This window comes from Bufo bufo, chromosome 5 (genome assembly GCF_905171765.1).
Source record: "Bufo bufo chromosome 5, aBufBuf1.1, whole genome shotgun sequence".
NCBI lineage: Eukaryota > Metazoa > Chordata > Amphibia > Anura > Bufonidae > Bufo > Bufo bufo.
The window spans coordinates 15,559,236-15,579,102 of NC_053393.1; the positions used below are offsets into that span (position 1 = coordinate 15,559,236).

At 44.4% G+C, this 19,867-nt stretch overlaps 1 protein-coding gene across 1 annotated transcript; it reads left to right on the plus strand.

The window, feature by feature from the left end:
* Nucleotides 1-1,226: 1,226 nt before the first annotated feature.
* LOC121002104 (secreted Ly-6/uPAR-related protein 1-like) lies at nt 1,227-13,060 on the plus strand. Its single transcript, XM_040433412.1, has 3 exons — nt 1,227-1,485; nt 4,507-4,623; nt 12,586-13,060. Exons 1-3 carry the CDS (start codon nt 1,368-1,370, stop codon nt 12,798-12,800), a joined length of 450 nt encoding a protein of 149 aa, XP_040289346.1. The 5' UTR covers nt 1,227-1,367; the 3' UTR covers nt 12,801-13,060.
* Nucleotides 13,061-19,867: the final 6,807 nt, after the last annotated feature.

Here is a 19,867-nt window from a genome sequence, read left to right on the forward strand (position 1 = left end):
TGTACATAGGAGGCAGTATTATAGTAGTTATATTCTTGTACTGTACATTTTCCTGTAGCTGGGCAGCATGGAAATATGCAGGTAGATATGCTTAAGATATATTTTGGCCAGAATTTTTTTTTCTACCAAAACACTATTGATCAAATAGTCCTCATTTTTAATTTTCTGTTTCTAAAGATGGCACTTCTTCTAATACTGTCTTTTCCAATAATCTCTGGAGGAGCTGTAGAACTGGATTTTTGATTGCATCTTGAAGAAGTTCTCCTGATCTGGATTCTGCCGCCTTCACGTCGGGCCCTATTCACTATAGCAGGGTCCACCAAATATCTAGCTGCTACCCCGCTGATGTCTGGCCGATTAACGGTAATCTATGCCGGAACAGCCTGCTGGACAGTGCGGTGCAAGTGTGAAACTAGCTTTATTTGTTTAAACCACAATGTTATGTTGTCCTGATGACTTGGAGATACTACTAATCCTCAACATCAAGATCTGTATCGGTCATAGTCAAGAATTAGAATGTCTAGTTATTTCTGTTATTTGGTGTAGCCTCAGTACAGTGTAACATATGGGAGGAACCCTCATTTACACGGCTTTAGTCTATTAAAAGGTTGACTCATGCAGACAACCCTTTCTGAAAGAGAAGACTGAGAGGTTAGGTAGAGGTTAGCGTTTGTGGAGGCCGCTGTGCAAAAGAACTTGGAAGAGATCGCCATCAAAGCTCTGGAACCTGGAACCCCCTAATAGCAGCCAAATGAAACAAAGGGGGCTGCAGATGCATGTAGACTTGTCCATGCTTCTGAGTCACTGACGCTCCCAGACATCAGAAGTTGCCGCTCTTCTCTACCTTTCTTGGTTGGATAGGATTATGAACAGAAATTAGGGAATACAAATGCACGCCAAACTTTCCAGGTCTTTATTTATGAAAAATGTGGAAAACCTTGTATAATTTTTTTTTTCACTTCACACATATTTGTTACTTTGTGTTAGTCTTTTACATAAAATCCCAATAAAATATATTTAAGTTTGTAGGTCTAATGTGAAAAAATGTGGAAAAGGTCAAGGGGTATGAATACTTTTTCAAGGCGCTGTATCTGGCACATAATAAGATTCACCTCCGGACAATAAGCAGTTTTCTGCCTGCTTTTATTGCTGCATTTCTCAGCGTTTAGGGAGGGACCCCGCGACCGCACTGTTATTTTACAGTTATTTCATCATATCTAGTTATTATTGAATTGACTAATTCCTATAATCAACCAGGTCACAAGAGATAGTTTTATTACCTGGCATAGACTGTATACCTAATAATATAAAAAATGGGACTTGTGACATTATGATTATTTAATGTAGGTGGTAATAATGGGCGAGTGATGAGTATAAAACACAGGTACCTCCAAGAAGATCAAAACACACCGAGGAACCTGAGGACCATGAGAGCATCAGCTTTCTTCTACCTGGTGGCTGCAGCTGCGTTTGCTTGCCCTATAGGTAAAATGGAAAGGATAGATCTGCTGGGATGTGGGATTTATGATCATACTATTTATTGCTAAGTTGGTGCCAGCTACCATAATAGATGGTAACTGGTCAAAAACACAGGGAGGCATCTACAGTATGACTTAGGTACAGCATCTGAGCTATATCTCTAGAAGCCAATGTTCAGCCTCTTGACTTTGAGACATAAGTTAGGAGTATAGCCAAGTCAGTACATCATCTGCAGACAAGTGTTTTGGGGTGAATTCCCCTCATCAGCGCAGAGCAGTGAGAACTGGCTTAATTGGGTGAGAGGCCTTTGTCGGGATCCGTGGAGGGGGTACTATTTCTCCTTCCAGCTAGTGCTATGAGAGGCACAGCTTTCTTTTCTTTTTGGACAGTGACACGATTTGCATACAGATGAGAATTTCATGGTCTGTGATACTCCAACAGGCGCTGTCCACAAAGAGAAATAGTAACTCTTCCTCCAGATCTTCTCTGCGCTGATGAAGGACAATCACCACAAAACTGTCTGGTTTGACCATAATTATGTCTCAGGGCCTGTTAAAAAGTGGTGACACCAGCAGCAGCTTCATTTTCTTTTTGGAGGCAGATTTAAAACACATGGAAGTAGATTTATTGAGACTGATGTTTGTATACCAGTCTTAACCCCTTAGTGATCGGCTAATTTTGGGCCATATTGACCAAGCAATAATTATTTTTTTTTCATTTTTTTCATCGTCACCATCCAAGAGCTATAACCTTTTTATTTTTCTATCTATGTAGCCGTATGGGGGCTTGTTTTTTTGCGGAATAAGTTGTGGTTTTTAATGGCACCATTTTGGGGTGCACATAACTTACTGATTAAGTTTGATTAACTCTTTCTTGGAGGGGGATATGAAAAAACAGCAATACTGCCACTGAGTTTTTACATTATAAATTATGTGGCGTTCATTTTTCTGCATAAATAACCTGATAACTTTATTCTCTGGGTCAGTACGATTACAGCGTTACCAAATACATATACGTTTTACTATTGTTGTGCAGCAAAAACCCTTTTCTTTTTGAAAAAAAGTAGAAAATGTTTTTGCATCGCTGCATCCCAAGACCCATAACTTTTTTATTTTTCATCCTATAGAGCTGTGTGAGGGCTTGATTTCTGCAGGGCGTCTTGTACACTTTCCTGGTATCATTTTGGGGTACATAACACTTTTTGATTGCTTTTTATTCCATTTTATTTGGTGGTGAAAAGTAGCAATTGTTACTTTTTTTTTTACGGTGTTCACCGTATGGGATAATTTACATGATATTTGTGTAGTGCGGGAGATTTTATTTTCGCTATTTTCGCTATTTTTTTCCATTGAAATAAAAAAAACTTTTTTTAATGAAGAAAAGCTTATTTTTTTGTGGAAATTTTTTATTTAATACATGTTTTTTTTTTTACTTTTTTTTCAACAATTTAACAGTTCCACAAAGGGACTATAATAAGCAACTTTTTGATCCCTTCTAAAATACGTTGAACTATTCATATAGTTCAACCTATGTTAATGTCAGTGCTACGGGCTGGAGACAGGCTTGGGGCCTACAGTAGGCCCTGGACCTGTTTCACTGGCATCAGCAACGGTTCTCAATTATAGGATGCAAATGGGATACAGAGGGAGTCCGCTCCCTCTGTAACCGCTTACATGCAGCGGGCGCTATTGCCTGTGGAATGTAAAGGGGTTAAACAGCCCGGAGACCCGTGCAGTGCTTAGACTGGGCCACCATAAAAAGTCATATCGGCGGTCACTAAGGGGTTAAAGGGGCTTTCCAGTATTACTATGGTTTTGAACAGATATGTATAGATGATTATCTCATCTACATCCTCCCCAAGCTTTTTTCTTTTCAATTTCGACTCTCCTGACCCATTTTCATCATGTGAACAGATGTTTCCATCCTGTATGTAGCACTTCCTGTTGCTGTAACCAATCAATCCCATGATGCACTTTCTCTGCCATAGCTCCAGCCCCGCCCCCAACAACACCCTGCTACTTTATAGCTCCACCCACCCAGCTAGTTTCATGGGCACTCCCCTATCATTGCCCCGCCCATGGACATGACATCACAGAAAATAAAGAGCTGCATGGACATGGTCATGTGACCACAGCCCAGAACGGGAGATAGAAGCGATAAGGGTAATGATTTTTTTTTAAGGATGCTGATGCAAGCCAAAAGACCCCTTTAAAGATCTGTCTATTGAAGTACCAAGTATTAAAAGGTATGTGCCTCATAATAAATTTGATGCATCTCTAGGCTGCCCTAAATGGCTGTTACCAGCAGAAATAAAATGGTGTAGCATTTTTTATCATTTTTTTGTCTTCAGAATTGACAAATTTGCCAGAACATTTCTGACCATGCCATATCAAGTTTAAAGGCTATGGACACCCATAGGACAATTTTCTAATGATTGCATTTGACTCATTTTGTGGTAAAAATAATTTTTTTAAATAAAATTTCTTAATTAAACATGTTCAGCCATTTCTGAGATGCAGGGTTAAAAGTTAGTCTGTTTGGAAACTTTTACTCCCTTTGAATCCCGTCATCTGACGGCTCATGTGTAACTCTTATCTCTGATCTCCTGACCTCATAAACACTCATATATAACTCGAATCTGAAAATATGTGGCTTAAATAAGTGTTTATGAGGTCAGGAGATCAGAGATAACAGTTACACATGAGCCATTACCTGACAGGATTTGGAGAAAACAGACTATGACCACTTCCAAACAAAGGAAAGAATCCGTGTTTCTCAGAAACGGCTGAACATTTTCAATAAAGACCAATTGAAAAATTATTTGTAGCCCAAATTATAAAAATGCAATCGTAAAAGGCGTCCATGGCCTGTAGCCTGTTTCACAATAGCATACACAGTGATGTGATCATAGGGTTGTCAGCTCTAGCAGAGACTTCACAGACCGAATAGCGTGACATTGATTTTACTAGAAGAAAGAGAACATATCCCATTATCATCAATTGCTTGATAAACGTTGTCTGTCCACAGCTCACGGTCTGCAGTGTTACCTCTGCCAGTCACCGACCGCTGCTCTGCAATGTACAACAACCACTAACTGCACAAATGAAGAGACCTGGTGCTACACAACTGTCTATGGACCTGCTGGTAATAGTGACCTTCCATAGAAATACGTAGAATAACTGTAATTACTTACATTGTATCTACATATGATGCTTACATACATTACATTACTCACCTTGTACTGATCCTCAGTTACATCCTGTATTATATTCCAGAGCTGCACTCACTATTCTGCTGTTGCAGTCACTGTATACATACATTACTTATCCAGTACTGATCCTGAGTTACATCCTGTATTATACTCCAGAGCTGCACTCACTATTCTGCTGGTGGGATCACAGTGTGCATATATTAAATTACTTATCCTGTACTGATCCTGAGTTACATCCTGTATTATACCCCAGAGCTGCACTCACTATTCTGCTGGTGCAGTCACTGTGTACATACATTACATTACTTATCCTGTACTGATCCTGAGTTACATCCTGTATTATACTCCAGAGCTGCACTCCCTATTCTGCTGGTGCAGTCACTGTGTACATACATTACTTATCCTGTACTGATCCTGAGTTACATCCTGTATTATACTCCAGAGCTGCCCTCACTATTCTGCTGGTGCAGTCACTGTGTACATACATTACTTATCCTGTACTGATCCTGAGTTATATCCTGTATTGTACTCCAGAGCTGCACTCACTATTCTGCTGGTGCAGTCACTGTGTACATACATTACATTACTTATCCTGTACTGATCCTGAGTTACATCCTGTATTGTACTCCAGAGCTGCACTCACTATTCTGCTGGTGCAGTCACTGTGTACATACATTACTTATCCTGTACTGATCCTGAGTTATATCCTGTATTATACTCCAGAGCTGCACTCACTATTCTGTTGGTGCAGTCACTGTGTACATACATTACATTACTTATCCTGTACTGATCCTGAGTTACATCCTGTATTGTACTCCAGAGCTGCACTCACTATTCTGCTGGTGCAGTCACTGTGTACATACATTACTTATCCTGAACTGATCCTGAGTTACATCGTGTATTATACTCCAGAGCTGCACTCACTATTCTGCTGGTGCAGTCACTGTGCACATACATTACTTATCCTGTACTGATCCTGAGTTACATCCTGTATTGTACTCCAGAGCTGCACTCACTATTCTGCTGGTAGAGTCACTGTGTACATACATTACTTATCCTGTACTGATCCTGAGTTACATCCTGTAATATACTCCAGAGCTGCACTCACTATTCTGCTGGTGCAGTCACTGTGTACATACATTACTTATATTGTACTGATCCTGACTTACATCTTGTATTATACTCCAGAGCTGCACTCACTATTCTGCTGGTGGAGTCACTGTGTACATACATTACATTACTTATCCTGTACTGATCCTGAGTTACATCCTGTAATATACTCCAGAGCTGCACTCACTATTCTGCTGGTGCAGTCACTGTGTACATACATTACTTATATTGTACTGATCCTGACTTACATCTTGTATTATACTCCAGAGCTGCACTCACTATTCTGCTGGTGGAGTCACTGTGACAACCACCCGCCAATCCCGTCGTACTATGCCAGACAGGTCTCGTCCGCTAGAGACTTCTGGAGGCGAATCCACTGTGAGCACAGTCAGGGGAGCACTCAGGAATTTTTTGTCTTGGGGGGGTCCGAAAGGCAAAAAATGAGGCACGTGTAATGCGCTGTGCCAATTCTTTTGCCCGCCCATTTTTCAAAGCCCCCTTCATATTTAAAAATGTGGGGCACGTAGCAGGCTGCGCCGATTCTTTTGCCTGGCCATTTCTAAAAGCGCTGTAGGACTTGAAAAATGCGGCGCACAATGTTTTTAGCCCCGCCCATTATTTAAAGCCCCTCCTACATATAATAGGCCACTCCCAACAAACACAGTAAAGCTGACATTCTATAGTTGAGGCCTGTCATCATACGGAGAGGGGGGGGGCCTGTCCTGGCTGCACTGCCTGCTTATACAACAAGCTACAGCCAGGAAGCTCCTCCGCTCTCCTCCCTCCCCAGATCCTGTTTAAGACCTGTGGTTCCCCCCACCATCTGCCACCCGCCCGTGGCCTGCTGCCCCCCTTGGCCGTCCTCACCCAGCTCTGAATCCTCCTTCTGCAAATGGCGGGGGGGGGAGCCGGAGCATCTCCTCTCCTACATACTGTAGCACCTCATACCTCTTACATCCAGTGATGTCACCTTTGTTGTAGACGTTCTCTTTCCTCATCTTCTCCATTCAGACCAGACCGCCATGATGATTTTTCAGCCATCGCCCGTCTCTGCAGAGATTGACGAACAGACATTAGTTTCCCACATTTCCATCATCTTCACATCTTCTGAACACCCTTTCCTGCCACCCCCAATACTGTGCCCGCTGTGCCCCCAATACTATACTGCAGAAACAGTCCCCCTGGAAATACTACTACCACACAGATAGTGCCCCCAATACTGTGCCTGCTGTGCCCCCAATACTATACTGCAGAAACAGTCCCCCTGGAAATACTACTACCACACAGATAGTGCCCCAATACTGTGCCCGCTGTGCCCCCAATACTATACTGCAGAAACAGTCCCCCTGGAAATACTGCTACCACACAGATAGTGCCCCCAATACTGTGCCCGCTATGCCCCCAATACTATACTGCAGAAACAGTCCCCCTGGAAATACTACTACCACACAGATAGTGCCCCAATACTGTGCACGCTGTGCCCCCAATACTATACTGCAGAAACAGTCACCCTGGAAATACTGCTACCACACAGATAGTGCCCCCAATACTGTGCCCGCTGTGCCCCCAATACTATACTGCAGAAAGAGTCCCCCTGGAAATACTACTACCACACAGATAGTGCCCCCAATACTGTGCCCGCTGTGCCCCCAATACTATACTGCAGAAACAGTCCCCCTGGAAATACTGCTACCACACAGAAAGTGCCCCAATACTGTGCCCGCTGTGCCCCCAATACTATACTGCAGAAACAGTCCCTCTGGAAATACTACTACCACACAGATAGTGCCCCCAATACTGTGCCCGCTGTGCCCCCAATACTATACTGCAGAAACAGTCCCCCTGGAAATATTACTACCACACAGATAGTGCCCCAATACTGTGCCCACTGTGCCCCCAATACTATACTGCAGAAACAGTCCCCCTGGAAATATTACTACCACACAGATAGTGCCCCAATACTGTGCCCGCTATGCCCCCAATACTATACTGCAGAAACAGTCCCCCTGGAAATACTGCTACCACACAGAAAGTGCCCCAATACTGTGCCCGCTGTGCCCCCAATACTATACTGCAGAAACAGTCCCTCTGGAAATACTACTACCACACAGATAGTGCCCCCAATACTGTGCCCGCTGTGCCCCCAATACTATACTGCAGAAACAGTCCCCCTGGAAATACTACTACCACACAGATAGTGCCCCAATACTGTGCCCGCTGTGCCCCCAATACTATACTGCAGAAACAGTCCCCCTGGAAATATTACTACCACACAGATAGTGCCCCCAATACTGTGCCCACTGTGCCCCCAATACTATACTGCAGAAACAGTCCCCCTGGAAATACTACTACCACACAGATAGTGCCCCAATACTGTGCCCGCTGTGCCCCCAATACTATACTGCAGAAACAGTCCCCCTGGAAATATTACTACCACACAGATAGTGCCCCCAATACTGTGCCTGCTGTGCCCCCAATACTATACTGCAGAAACAGTCCCCCTGGAAATACTACTACCACACAGATAGTGCCCCAATACTGTGCCCGCTGTGCCCCCAATACTATACTGCAGAAACAGTCCCCCTGGAAATACCACTACCACACAGATAGTGCCCCAATACTGTGCCCGCTATGCCCCCAATACTATACTGCAGAAACAGTCCCCCTGGGAATACCACTACCACACAGATAGTTCCCCCTTAAACAATTATTGGCACACAGTGCTCTAAAAAATAACTGCGCCCAGACACTAATAGTATAAAGATAATGTCCCCCAAAAATAATTGTGCTAAGCTGATACTGTGCCAGGGTGCCCCCCAAAGTAACAGTCCTCCCCAAAATCCCACCAATAGGAATAATTATCTGCCAGAGCACACTTAGTAGTAATAATGCCCCTATAGTGCCCATACTAGTAATCATGTTCCTCATAGCCCCCCAGTAGTAGTAAAGCTCCCCATAATACCCCCTAGTAGTAATAATTCTCCTTATAATATGACAGTACATGAAATACCCCCGCTTAGTGCCCGCAGTTAAGCTAATGTCCCCATAATGTATGCCAGTATAAAATACCCCTAAACAGTGCCCCAGTAAATGCCATCATAGTGCTCCTCTTCCCCTTCCCCATAGTGTCCCCCATAATATGCCAGTACAAAAATGCCCCTTCTTAGTGCCCCCAGCAGATGCCCCTATAGTGCTCCTCTCCCCCACAATGTGCCAGTAAAAAATGCCCCTTCTTAGTGCCACCAGATGTCCCAGTAGTGCTCCACTCCCCCATAGTGCCCCCAAATAATGCCCCATAGTTCCGCTCTCCCCTATAGTGCCTCTCATAATGTGGTAGTAAAAAATGCCCCCTTAGTGCCACCAGATGCCATAGTGCCCACCATAATGTGCCAATAAAAAAGGCCCCTTTAGAGCCCCCACTTCCCCATAGTGCCCCCAAATAACGTCCCCATAGTACCACCAGATGCCCCATTGTGCCGCTCTCCCCTATAGTGCCCCCTATTATGAGTCAATAAAAAAAAGCACCTTTAGAGCCCCCAGATGCCCCCATAGTGCTCCACTCCCCCATGGTGCCCCCCCATAATGTGCCAGTAAGAAATGCCCCCATAGTTCCCCCCCCAAAATGGGCAAGAAATAAATGCCCCCAAGTGCCACCCCCCAAAAAATGGGGCTGTCAGAACAACAGGGAAGGGAGACCCCTCACCCTCCCCTGCCCCGCCTCAGCACAGCCACCTGTATCGCTGTCCTCAGGACGGCGATACAAATGAATATGGAGATGAGCGCTTCCACAATGGAAGTGCTCATCTCCTACTGCCCCCCTCCCCCCAACGCCACTGGCAACAAGAACCAGGGCCGCGCCGCCTGTAGTGATTGGCGTTGCGGCCCTGAGAGATTAAAAAAAATAATTATTCACTGGTTGTTCTGGGCGGGGGGTCTAGACCCGCTGGACCACCCCTGTCGGTGCGCCACTGAGCACAGTAAACATTTAAGAATGGTTGGTGTGCCCATACATCATGCAATTGCCCATACATCATACATCGCGATTGTATGTACAATCGGTAAAAAAATTTTATCGATTTTGCGCTGGAAATCAACTTAATTTGCTGCCGCCGCTCTTCGTCTTGAATCGGGGAGAAGAGACCCCGGCTAGCTATTCCTAAAGGGAAGAAACGGTTATTTGCAATCTAGCTAACAAATCAACAATTTATGAAAATAAGACAATGCGGTAGTATGTCTCTTCTGAGGACAGAGCTCTTAGCATTGACCAAATAATCAAGTAACAAGGGCAAAACTGGAATGATTAATAAATTGTTAGTTTTATTATAAAAACTATACACAGAAATATACATTAAAACTGACAGGTAAATATGCCTGCCATTCAAACAGATTGGTTGGATAGAAATAAGTAAGAGATGAAAGGGAATAGAATGTCTGTAAGTTCAGAATTACCGTGGTAGAGTCCAGTAAAAGATAAAGTCTTTGCAATGAATAATCCAAGATGGCGGGGTGCCCGTGTCCAGTGGGTGGTCGTGATGTTATTCGACTTCAGATGGTAGATGAAGGACCAGGATCTGAGTGGGTCACTGTGTTTTACCCTCTCTGGAGCTGGGAGTGGCTATGACACGCATAAGTCCAGCCTTGGGTAATTGGAACAGGGGGCAGTTCTTGCCCTAGAGAGAGAAAATCTGGCAGAATCCTTGCTTTGCCAGTTTCTTCATACACGTAGGTCAAATAAAAAAATAGAATTCATTATAATCAGTAGAACTTTACAAATCATATGATACCAAATATGACTGGAAGACAATACTGTGTGCCTGAGAACCTTTATATCTCGGAGTGGGAATCTCCGATTTGCTTGCGGATTTCCTGTAAGGTGTGTTAGAATAACCTCAACCATTTCGGAAGAGATTGTTCATTCCGTATTTTCCTAACCCATTAAATATGAAGAAAATATGGGGAAAATATGCAATCTATGGATTGGAGGTGACTTTAAGGTCATCTCCCTTCTTGTACCAACCAGCTGCGTGATAAGGATCTGTCATTCTCTCTATAAGTTTAGGGGTGTTAGGACCCCTGCTGTGCTGGGGCTGCTCAGAATAGAGAGAGGGCACTTTTATGGGGTTTTGTCAAGATAATATCAGATTGATGGATATGTAACCTGGCAGGAGTTTCTCCTAGGGCCAGGGAGCTGGGAAGGTGAATTAACTTCTGAGTTGAGAGAGTTTTAACTCTTTGTGTGAATGAGAGGGCTCTTGTGAACAGGATGCATTCGCAATTTCTTCGGTAATCGGTATTGCCGAGATCGCGAAGCGTCACAGGTATTGCCGAGATCGCGAAGCGTCACAGTCACTGTGTACATACATTACTTATTATTTATCCTGTGCTGATCTTGAGTTAAAAGGTCAGGACAAACTAAGGTGGGTGAAGGTTCCTTGACAAATATTAGTACAACTTCTGGTACCCAGATGTCACCTGACCCAAACCAAAATATGCTGAAGTCTCTGAGTGCTACAAAGCCAGCAACTACCCTAAACTTTAATGGAGAGAGTCATGCACTTACCTGTTGACTTTTTCACAAAGGATCAGTGAACAGCACTATTCAGGTTTCCCTATTTCCTTGAGACGTTTGGCTCCTGGAGATGAGCAGTGTATAAATAGTGACCACCAGGCCTAGAACTAGCTGGCAACCTACAACTTATCTGGTGTGGCAAGATGGTTGAGGATTCCACCGGTGACAAATAGGGATGAGCAGCATAGGGCAATATTCAAATTTGTGATATTTTGCAAATATTTGGGAGAATATTCGCGAATTCGCGAATTCGTTATCTCAGTCATTATTTTCTTGATTGTGTAAATTGGCAATTGAAAAATTTGCGATAAAAATTTGCAGTACGAATATTCGCAGTACAAAAATTCGCAATCAACACTACTCCTAAAGTCAAAGATATTGCAGCCTTCTCATTGGCCCACAAGCTAGAAGCAGGGAGGGATCATGTGTACTGTTTAAAAAAAATCTTGAATATTCTAAATTATGAATATTCAGTATATCACTATATTCTAAATGTTCGCGAATTCTCGAAGTGCCGATATTCACGATAAAAATTCTCAACTCGAATATTCATGATCAACACTAGTGACCAATTCTCAGAAGAACAGGGCAGGTAGGGAGGTGGTATGGGGTCACTGGATATTTTGCCCCCTCCATCCATATACCCAACCCTATATAAATCAGTTTTATGCCCACGACTTATGTGAAATACAAAAACTCAACCACAATCTACATCAATGATCTGGAACCAGGTTTAAGCAAAATAAGTCTAGAACACTGTATTTTAGGCATGAATCTCTCAGCCAGGCTGGTAATTGGAAGGGCACCTCTCTTACTAATATTTTATATTAAAGGGGTTCTCCACTTTGGAAAATGCTTACTTTTTATAAGAGTTCCTTGTCAATAAATTGATCATAAACCGTTTTCCTGTTGGAACCTAAACAATCATACGTAATGTGTGAGTAAACCCGACAGTAAGTGTTTTCCTGCAGCGCCACCACAGGGGAAATTAAGTATTACACAGTGTTCATTCACATCAATGGGCTGTCTGTGTAATGCAGGACCAAGTCCTCCTGACCAATAAATGTTCGTTGTAGCCACTCTTCACTCTGACCAACAGATGGAGGCTCCTGATCAGTGGTCCCCCAATACTACTGGATAACCCCTGTGTACAGTATGCAAATATGCTTATGTAATGTAATTGTGCCATTTACACCGTGTTTTGTCTTTTTTTAAGCCTACCCCTTCAAAGAAAACAGGATTGTGGTCCGTGGTTGTGCCAAGGACTGTACATCTAGTAATCCCAATAATCTGGGCGTGACAAGACCCACCATCTGCTGCCAGTACGACTTGTGCAATGTTTTGAGCAAAGCACTGAGGACCGAGCTAGTGACCCGGGAAACCGTACTGCTCGGCATAGCGGCCAGCACCATACTCCAACACTGGGCATAAGAGGACTTCTCCAGGAGAATGGACTGAAAACACATAAAAATGATCGGTTCACGATGACAGTTCTTCTACAGTTGTCACCAAAAATGTTCATACTGAGCAAGCAGAGAATCGCCAACCATAGAAACTTTCAACTCAAAACCAATGTCTTACATAATGACAATTGACTCTTCCAAACCGAGACCTTCAGCCAGTGTCAGACTGGGGTGCTTAGGGCCCACCAGTAGAACTGATTCAGGTTTTTTTTGCGTTTTCCTCATAGTAATTCAAGATCCATCTTTTTTTAAATTTTTACACTGACTTAGCTGTGCTAGACTAGAGCTCACCATATGGGGGTATATATCTTTTATTGATTAACCTTTATTAATTTTTTGGGGAGGTGGGAAAAACAGTAACTCTGAAATAGTTTGTCATCTTTTAGTACTGTGTAGAATAAATAACTATATAACTGGCGGCAATACCAAATATGTCTAATTTATTTTTACATTTTACTAATTGACAGCTTGTTGATTTGTGGAACAAGTTATAGTTCTTTTTAGCATTATTAGGGGCTCTATATATATATATATATATATATATATATATACAGTACAGACCAAAAGTTTGGACACACCTTCTCATTCAAAGAGTTTTCTTTATTTTCATGACTATGAAGGCATCAAAACTATGAATTAACACATGAAGACTTATATACATAACAAACAAGTGTGAAACAACTGAAAATATGTCATATTCTAGGTTCTTCAAAGTAGCCACCTTTTGCTTTGATTACTGCTTTGCACACTCTTGGCATTCTCTTGATGAGGTTCAAGAGGTAGTCCCCTGAAATGGTCTTCCAACAGTCTTGAAGGAGTTCCCAGAGATGCTTAGCACTTGTTGGCCCTTTTGCCTTCTTTTTGTGGTCCAGCTCACCCCAAACCATCTCGATTGGGTTCAGGTCCGGTGACTGTGGAGGCCAGGTCATCTGGCGCAGCACCCCATCACTCTCCTTCATGGTCAAATAGCCCTTACTTTCAAAGTTTTCCCAATTTTTCGGCTGACTGACTGACCTTCATTTCTTAAAGTAATGATGGCCACTCGTTTTTCTTTACTTAGCTGCTTTTTTTGTTGCCATAATACAAATTCTAACAGTCTATTCAGTAGGACTATCAGCTGTGTATCCACCTGACTTCTCCTCAACGCAACTGATGGTCCCAACCCCATTTATAAGGCAAGAAATCCCACTTATTAAACCTGACAGGGCACACCTGTGAAGTGAAAACCATTTCAGGGGCCTACCTCTTGAAGCTCATCAAGAGAATGCCAAGAGTGTGCAAAGCAGTAATCAAAGCAAAAGGTGGCTACTTTGAAGAACCTAGAATATGACATATTTTCAGTTGTTTCACACTTGTTTGTTATGTATATAATTCCACATGTGTTAATTCATAGTTTTGATGCCTTCAGTGTGAATCTACAATTTTCATAGTCATGAAAATAAAGAAAACTCTTTGAATGAGAAGGTGTGTCCAGAAGGTGAGAAGGTGTATAATCGCATAGCGAATTAAACACAGCTGTCTCTATAGTCAACTTTCCTATTTGATTGCTAGAATTAGCGAAGTTGACGAATATGGAGCTAAAACGAAGATGGAGAATACTTCGTTATCTTCGTTTTGAGGAATATGACGAATACAATATTCGCTAATTCTACCAAGCCAACCATAGTAAACCGGGTCTAAGTTGAAATCTAAATGCGATTAAAAGTTATATTAATCGCATTGCGATTTCAACGTAATTCTCAAATCCGACAGTACATTCTAGTATGGAGACGTTCCCATGGTGATGGGGACGCTCCATGAGCACGGAAGTTGGCAGAAGCAGCAACGGGCACTGACTGGAGCAGCCAGGAAGCCAGGAATCCTAAGGACAGGTAAGAACTACTTTTGGGAAGTGGGAAAGAAAAAAATATAACAATAAAAATAAAAAAAATAAAAAGAATATTCGAAAAAACAAATTTATAGCACTATATTTGAAATATTTGCGAATTAGCGGAGAGCCGATATTCGCTAAAAAAAATTGATATTCGAATATTCGCGCTCAATACTAGTCATGAGTGTGTCAACTATTAACGACAACTCTTTGCGGTTGTTTGCAGTGCGTTAAACAGGGAGTTTGGTCTGTCAGAGTTTGGTCTGTCACTGTGAAGCGGGCGTAACCCTTTGTAACGGACCGTTTCAGCAGACAAGGGGTTAAAATCCGTTTAGGCGATAAGCCCCTTTCTGAGAGACAGGCACAGCTACTGCAGGACACCAACCTCCCGAACTGGATACAAAGTAGCACTCCAAACTGGAACCTCACGAATAGCTGCTAGCAGACGAACAGGAATCAGCTTACACTTCTGGCAATCGGTCTTCTAACAGCATACAGCGAATCCCCCCAATAACGAGACAAGGCTCCGTGTTGAGGGTCAAGCAGTGGTCTGACTGTACTTCACGTACAGCCTCTTTTATTCATAAACCACAAACATAGTACTGCCCACAGGGGTTTGAAATGCAACCAATCAGTAATTTACAACACATACAATGTAAGTACAGCCCATCTGGTGTACACGCCCCTAGGGGACCAGAATGAAGACTGTGACATAGGACAGATAAACAGCACTTAGGACACACAGACACAACACATCCCCACAATGCATCATGGTTTCCTCCTCTCTGCCCTCGAGACACCCGAGGCGTAATCCAATTATCTCTCAAGACAAAGAAAAGTCACCAATACACATGTGCAGACAACAGAACAGACATCACCCTTTAAACACACAATGGGACAATGGCACAATAGAAACACACCCAGCATTTCCTCCCAAGCTGACAAGTTACACTTATTATAAATTGTTACAACTTTGTGAGTTTACATTGGCCATACATATAACTAACATCAATTTAAACAGTATAACTTGGGGACAAACCTATCCAAAATTCTCTTGAATAGGTCCAGGGGTTTAAAAGTTAGTATATGGCCCATAATCCAGGGGCAAGAGGCCAGCAGCCAGTCCTCTCCAAAACCCAGTGGCGAGGTTGGTTTCGCCACACATCTCCCCCCCCAGGGAAGACTAACCAGATACCTGACCTCACGCCGGTCGGTACCTGAGTTAGTCTGGCAGCCCACCCACAACCAAATACTGGACCTGTTGACTTTAGTAGCCTGTCTCTGTCCAGTGAGTCCACCAAGGTTATGTTGGAAGCTGGTACTCCCGGTCTCTGTGTTGCTCCCTGGCTTGGAGTGGAGGTTGCTTTGTGGGCAGGGATCAGCGGTACTCTGCCCTGGTGCCAGCGCTACCACGGAAGAAGCCTGGTTGGAGCCTGGTTGTTGGAGGGGGAGACCGACTGTCCCTACCCCCTGTGCTGTAAGTGCAGAGACAACGGTCCCATCTGCACTGTTGTGGGGCTTACTGTCTCCCCCTGGTGCGTTAAGCTGCCGCTGGGGAGAGGGGGTAACGAGCTCCTCTCCCATACATACTTCCAGCCGCTGGGGAGGGCGACCGACCGTCTCCGCTCCCAATACAGTGTCCTGCTGCTGGGGAAAGGAGACTGGGCTCTCTATTCCCTGCTGGACACTCTGCCGCTGGGGGACAGGACCGACTGTCTCTGCCCCCTGTAACTCCGCCTTCCGCTGGGGAATGGAGACTGGGCTCCCAATTCCCAAAAAATCATGCTGCTGCTGGGGGGCAGGAACGACTACCTCTGCCCCCTGTAACTCAGCCTGCCGCTGAGGAGGGAGGACACTGCTCTCCTCTCCCTGCATTTCACACTGCCTTCCCGGCATATCACTCTGCTGCTGGGGGACAGGAACAACTACCTCTGCCCCCTGTAACTCAGCCTGCCACTGGGGAGGGAGGACGCTGCTCTCCTCTCCCTGCACTTCACACTGCCGCTGGGGAATGGAGACTGGGTTTGTCACCTTACTGTCCTGCTGAGCCTTTTCACTGGCGTGGAACAGCTGCTGGTAGCCCTGTTCCAGCTCCATCTCCCGGGTCACCAGGTGGACCAGGTCCTGCTCAATCTCATGAGTGTCGTCCCAGTCATACCTGCTCTCCCTCCATTCCAAGAGATCATGGAACCGGGCTTGTGTAGGGCTCCCAAACTCCAGCTCTGAAAAAGTCTCCCATAACAAGCCAGGACCATCAAACTCCTCTCCCTCCGGCTTGTCATGCTCAGCTGTCCTGGGTAGGTACTGTGCCCCATACCACCAGAGGGCCTGGTAGGCATCTTCCAGCCACAGCTCCCGCCATGCTAGGAGTTCCAATTCCTTTACCCATTCCTCCCGGGGCTGCTCTCCCAGGAAGGGCATCCGCAGGGCTACTCGCTTCTGCAACCGCTGGTCTTCCGTGGGGAGTCTCTCGTCCTGCATATACTCCACAATACCCAGTACCTGGTACCAGATGCCTTTGCGGACTGCATCTCGGTCATCCATGACACCCTCATCGTACTCCACTGCTGTTTCCATTCTGGTGCTGTCAGGGTCGCTGTACTGGGACATGCGTTGCCCTCAAATTGTAATTCCAGGGAATGATGTTTCTTTGTAGCTGTCCTTCTGGGCTGTGGGAACGATCCCGCTGCTTGCCACCAATGTAACGGACCGTTTCAGCAGACAAGGGGTTAAAATCCGTTTAGGCGATAAGCCCCTTTCTGAGAGACAGGCACAGCTACTGCAGGACACCAACCTCCCGAACTGGATACAAAGTAGCACTCCAAACTGGAACCTCACGAATAGCTGCTAGCAGACGAACAGGAATCAGCTTACACTTCTGGCAATCGGTCTTCTAACAGCATACAGCGAATCCCCCCAATAACGAGACAAGGCTCCGTGTTGAGGGTCAAGCAGTGGTCTGACTGTACTTCACGTACAGCCTCTTTTATTCATAAACCACAAACATAGTACTGCCCACAGGGGTTTGAAATGCAACCAATCAGTAATTTACAACACATACAATGTAAGTACAGCCCATCTGGTGTACACGCCCCTAGGGGACCAGAATGAAGACTGTGACATAGGACAGATAAACAGCACTTAGGACACACAGACACAACACATCCCCACAATGCATCATGGTTTCCTCCTCTCTGCCCTCGAGACACCCGAGGCGTAATCCAATTATCTCTCAAGACAAAGAGAAGTCACCAATACACATGTGCAGACAACAGGACAGACATCACCATTTAAACACACAATGGGACAATGGTACAATAGAAACACACCCAGCATTTCCTCCCAAGCTGACAAGTTACACTTATTATAAATTGTTACAACTTTGTGAGTTTACATTGGCCATACATATAACTAACATCAATTTAAACAGTATAACTTGGGGACAAACCTATCCAAAATTCACTTAAATAGGTTCAGGGGTTTAAAAGTTAGTATATGGCCCATAATCCAGGGGCAAGAGGCCAGCAGCCAGTCCTCTCCAAAACCCAGTGGCGAGGTTGGTTTCGCCACACCCTTACACTACCTGATCGATACAACATCATACCTGATCGTATACACACACTGGATGTTTTAAAGCACGTTATTCCAAACAATTTAGGAATGTTAGGTGATTTATGCCCTTTATGGATTAAAACCTGACTCTGCGTCAACTACGTAATTTTCCATGGGAGTTTTGCCATGGATCCCCCTCCGGCATGCCACAGTCCAGGTGTTAGTCCCCTTGAAACAACTTTTCCATCACTATTGTGGCCAGAAAGAGTCCCTGTGGGTTTTAAAATTCGCCTGCCTATTGAAGTTTATGGTGGTTCACCCGTTCACGAACATTTGCGTAAATTTGCGTTCCGAAAATTTTTTGTTCGCAACATCTCTACTGTCAGTGAATGAGAACCCTTAAGCCCCTTGCAGACGAGCGTGTCCGGATTAGGTCCGGATGTGTCCCGGTGCATTGCGGCAAACCCGCGCGAGTAGGTACGCAATTGCAGTCAGTTTTGACTGTGATTGCGTTCCGTTGTTCAGTTTTTATCGCGTTTTGCACGCGCGTGATAAAAAACTGAATGTGGTACCCAGACCCGAACTTCTTCACAGAAGTTCAGGTTTGGGTTCAAGGTTGTGTAGATTGTATTATTTTCCCTTAAAACATGGTTATAGAATGCACAGTACAATAGGGCTGGAGGGGTTAAAAAAAAATAATAATTTAACTCACCTTAATCCACTTGTTCGCGCAGCCCGGCATCGCTTCTGTCTTCTTCTTTGAGGAATAGGACCTTTGATGATGTCACTACGCTCATCACATGGTCCATCACATGATCTTTTTTTTATCATGCTGATGGATCATGTGATGAACGTAGTGACATCATCAAAGGTCCTATTCCTCACAAAACAAAACAGAAGAGATGCCGGCTGCGCGAACAAGTGGATTAAGGCGAGTTAAAAAAAAAATTTTTAACCCCTCCAGCGCTATTGTACTATGCATACTGTATTCAGAATGCTATTATTTTCCCTTATAACCATGTTTTAAGGGAAAATAATAATGATCGGGTCCCCAGCCCGATCGTCTCCTAGGAAACGTGCGTGAAAATCGCACCGCATCCACACTTGCTTGCGGATGCTTGCGATTTTCACGCAGCCCCATTCACTTCTATGGGGCCTGCGTTACGTGAAAATCGCACAAAGAGGAGCATGCTGCGATTTTCACGCAACGCACAAGTGATGCGTGAAAATCACCGCTCATGTGAACAGCCCTATAGAAATGAATGGGTCGGGATTCAGTGCGGGTGCAGTGCGTTCAACTCACGCATCGCATCCGCGCGGAATACTCGCCCGTGTGAAAGGGTCCTTAGAGGCAGTTAACCCGTACACGGCTAGTCCTGCTCTCAGCTGAGAGGTGAATACTATTGTATCCAGGCTGAACAATGCTCCGGACTGCAGACTGATACAATGTAGCAAACCAGCAGAGAGATCTGTGCAGCGGCCGCTGATGCGTTTTGCTCACAGAGCATTGTCTGGACTTTCTTAAAGATGTCTGTTTACCAAGGCTGTGTATAAGACGTCTTGAGGGAAGTGAGCGTTCTGACATGCTGATACTAGAGGATCCTGGGGCCATT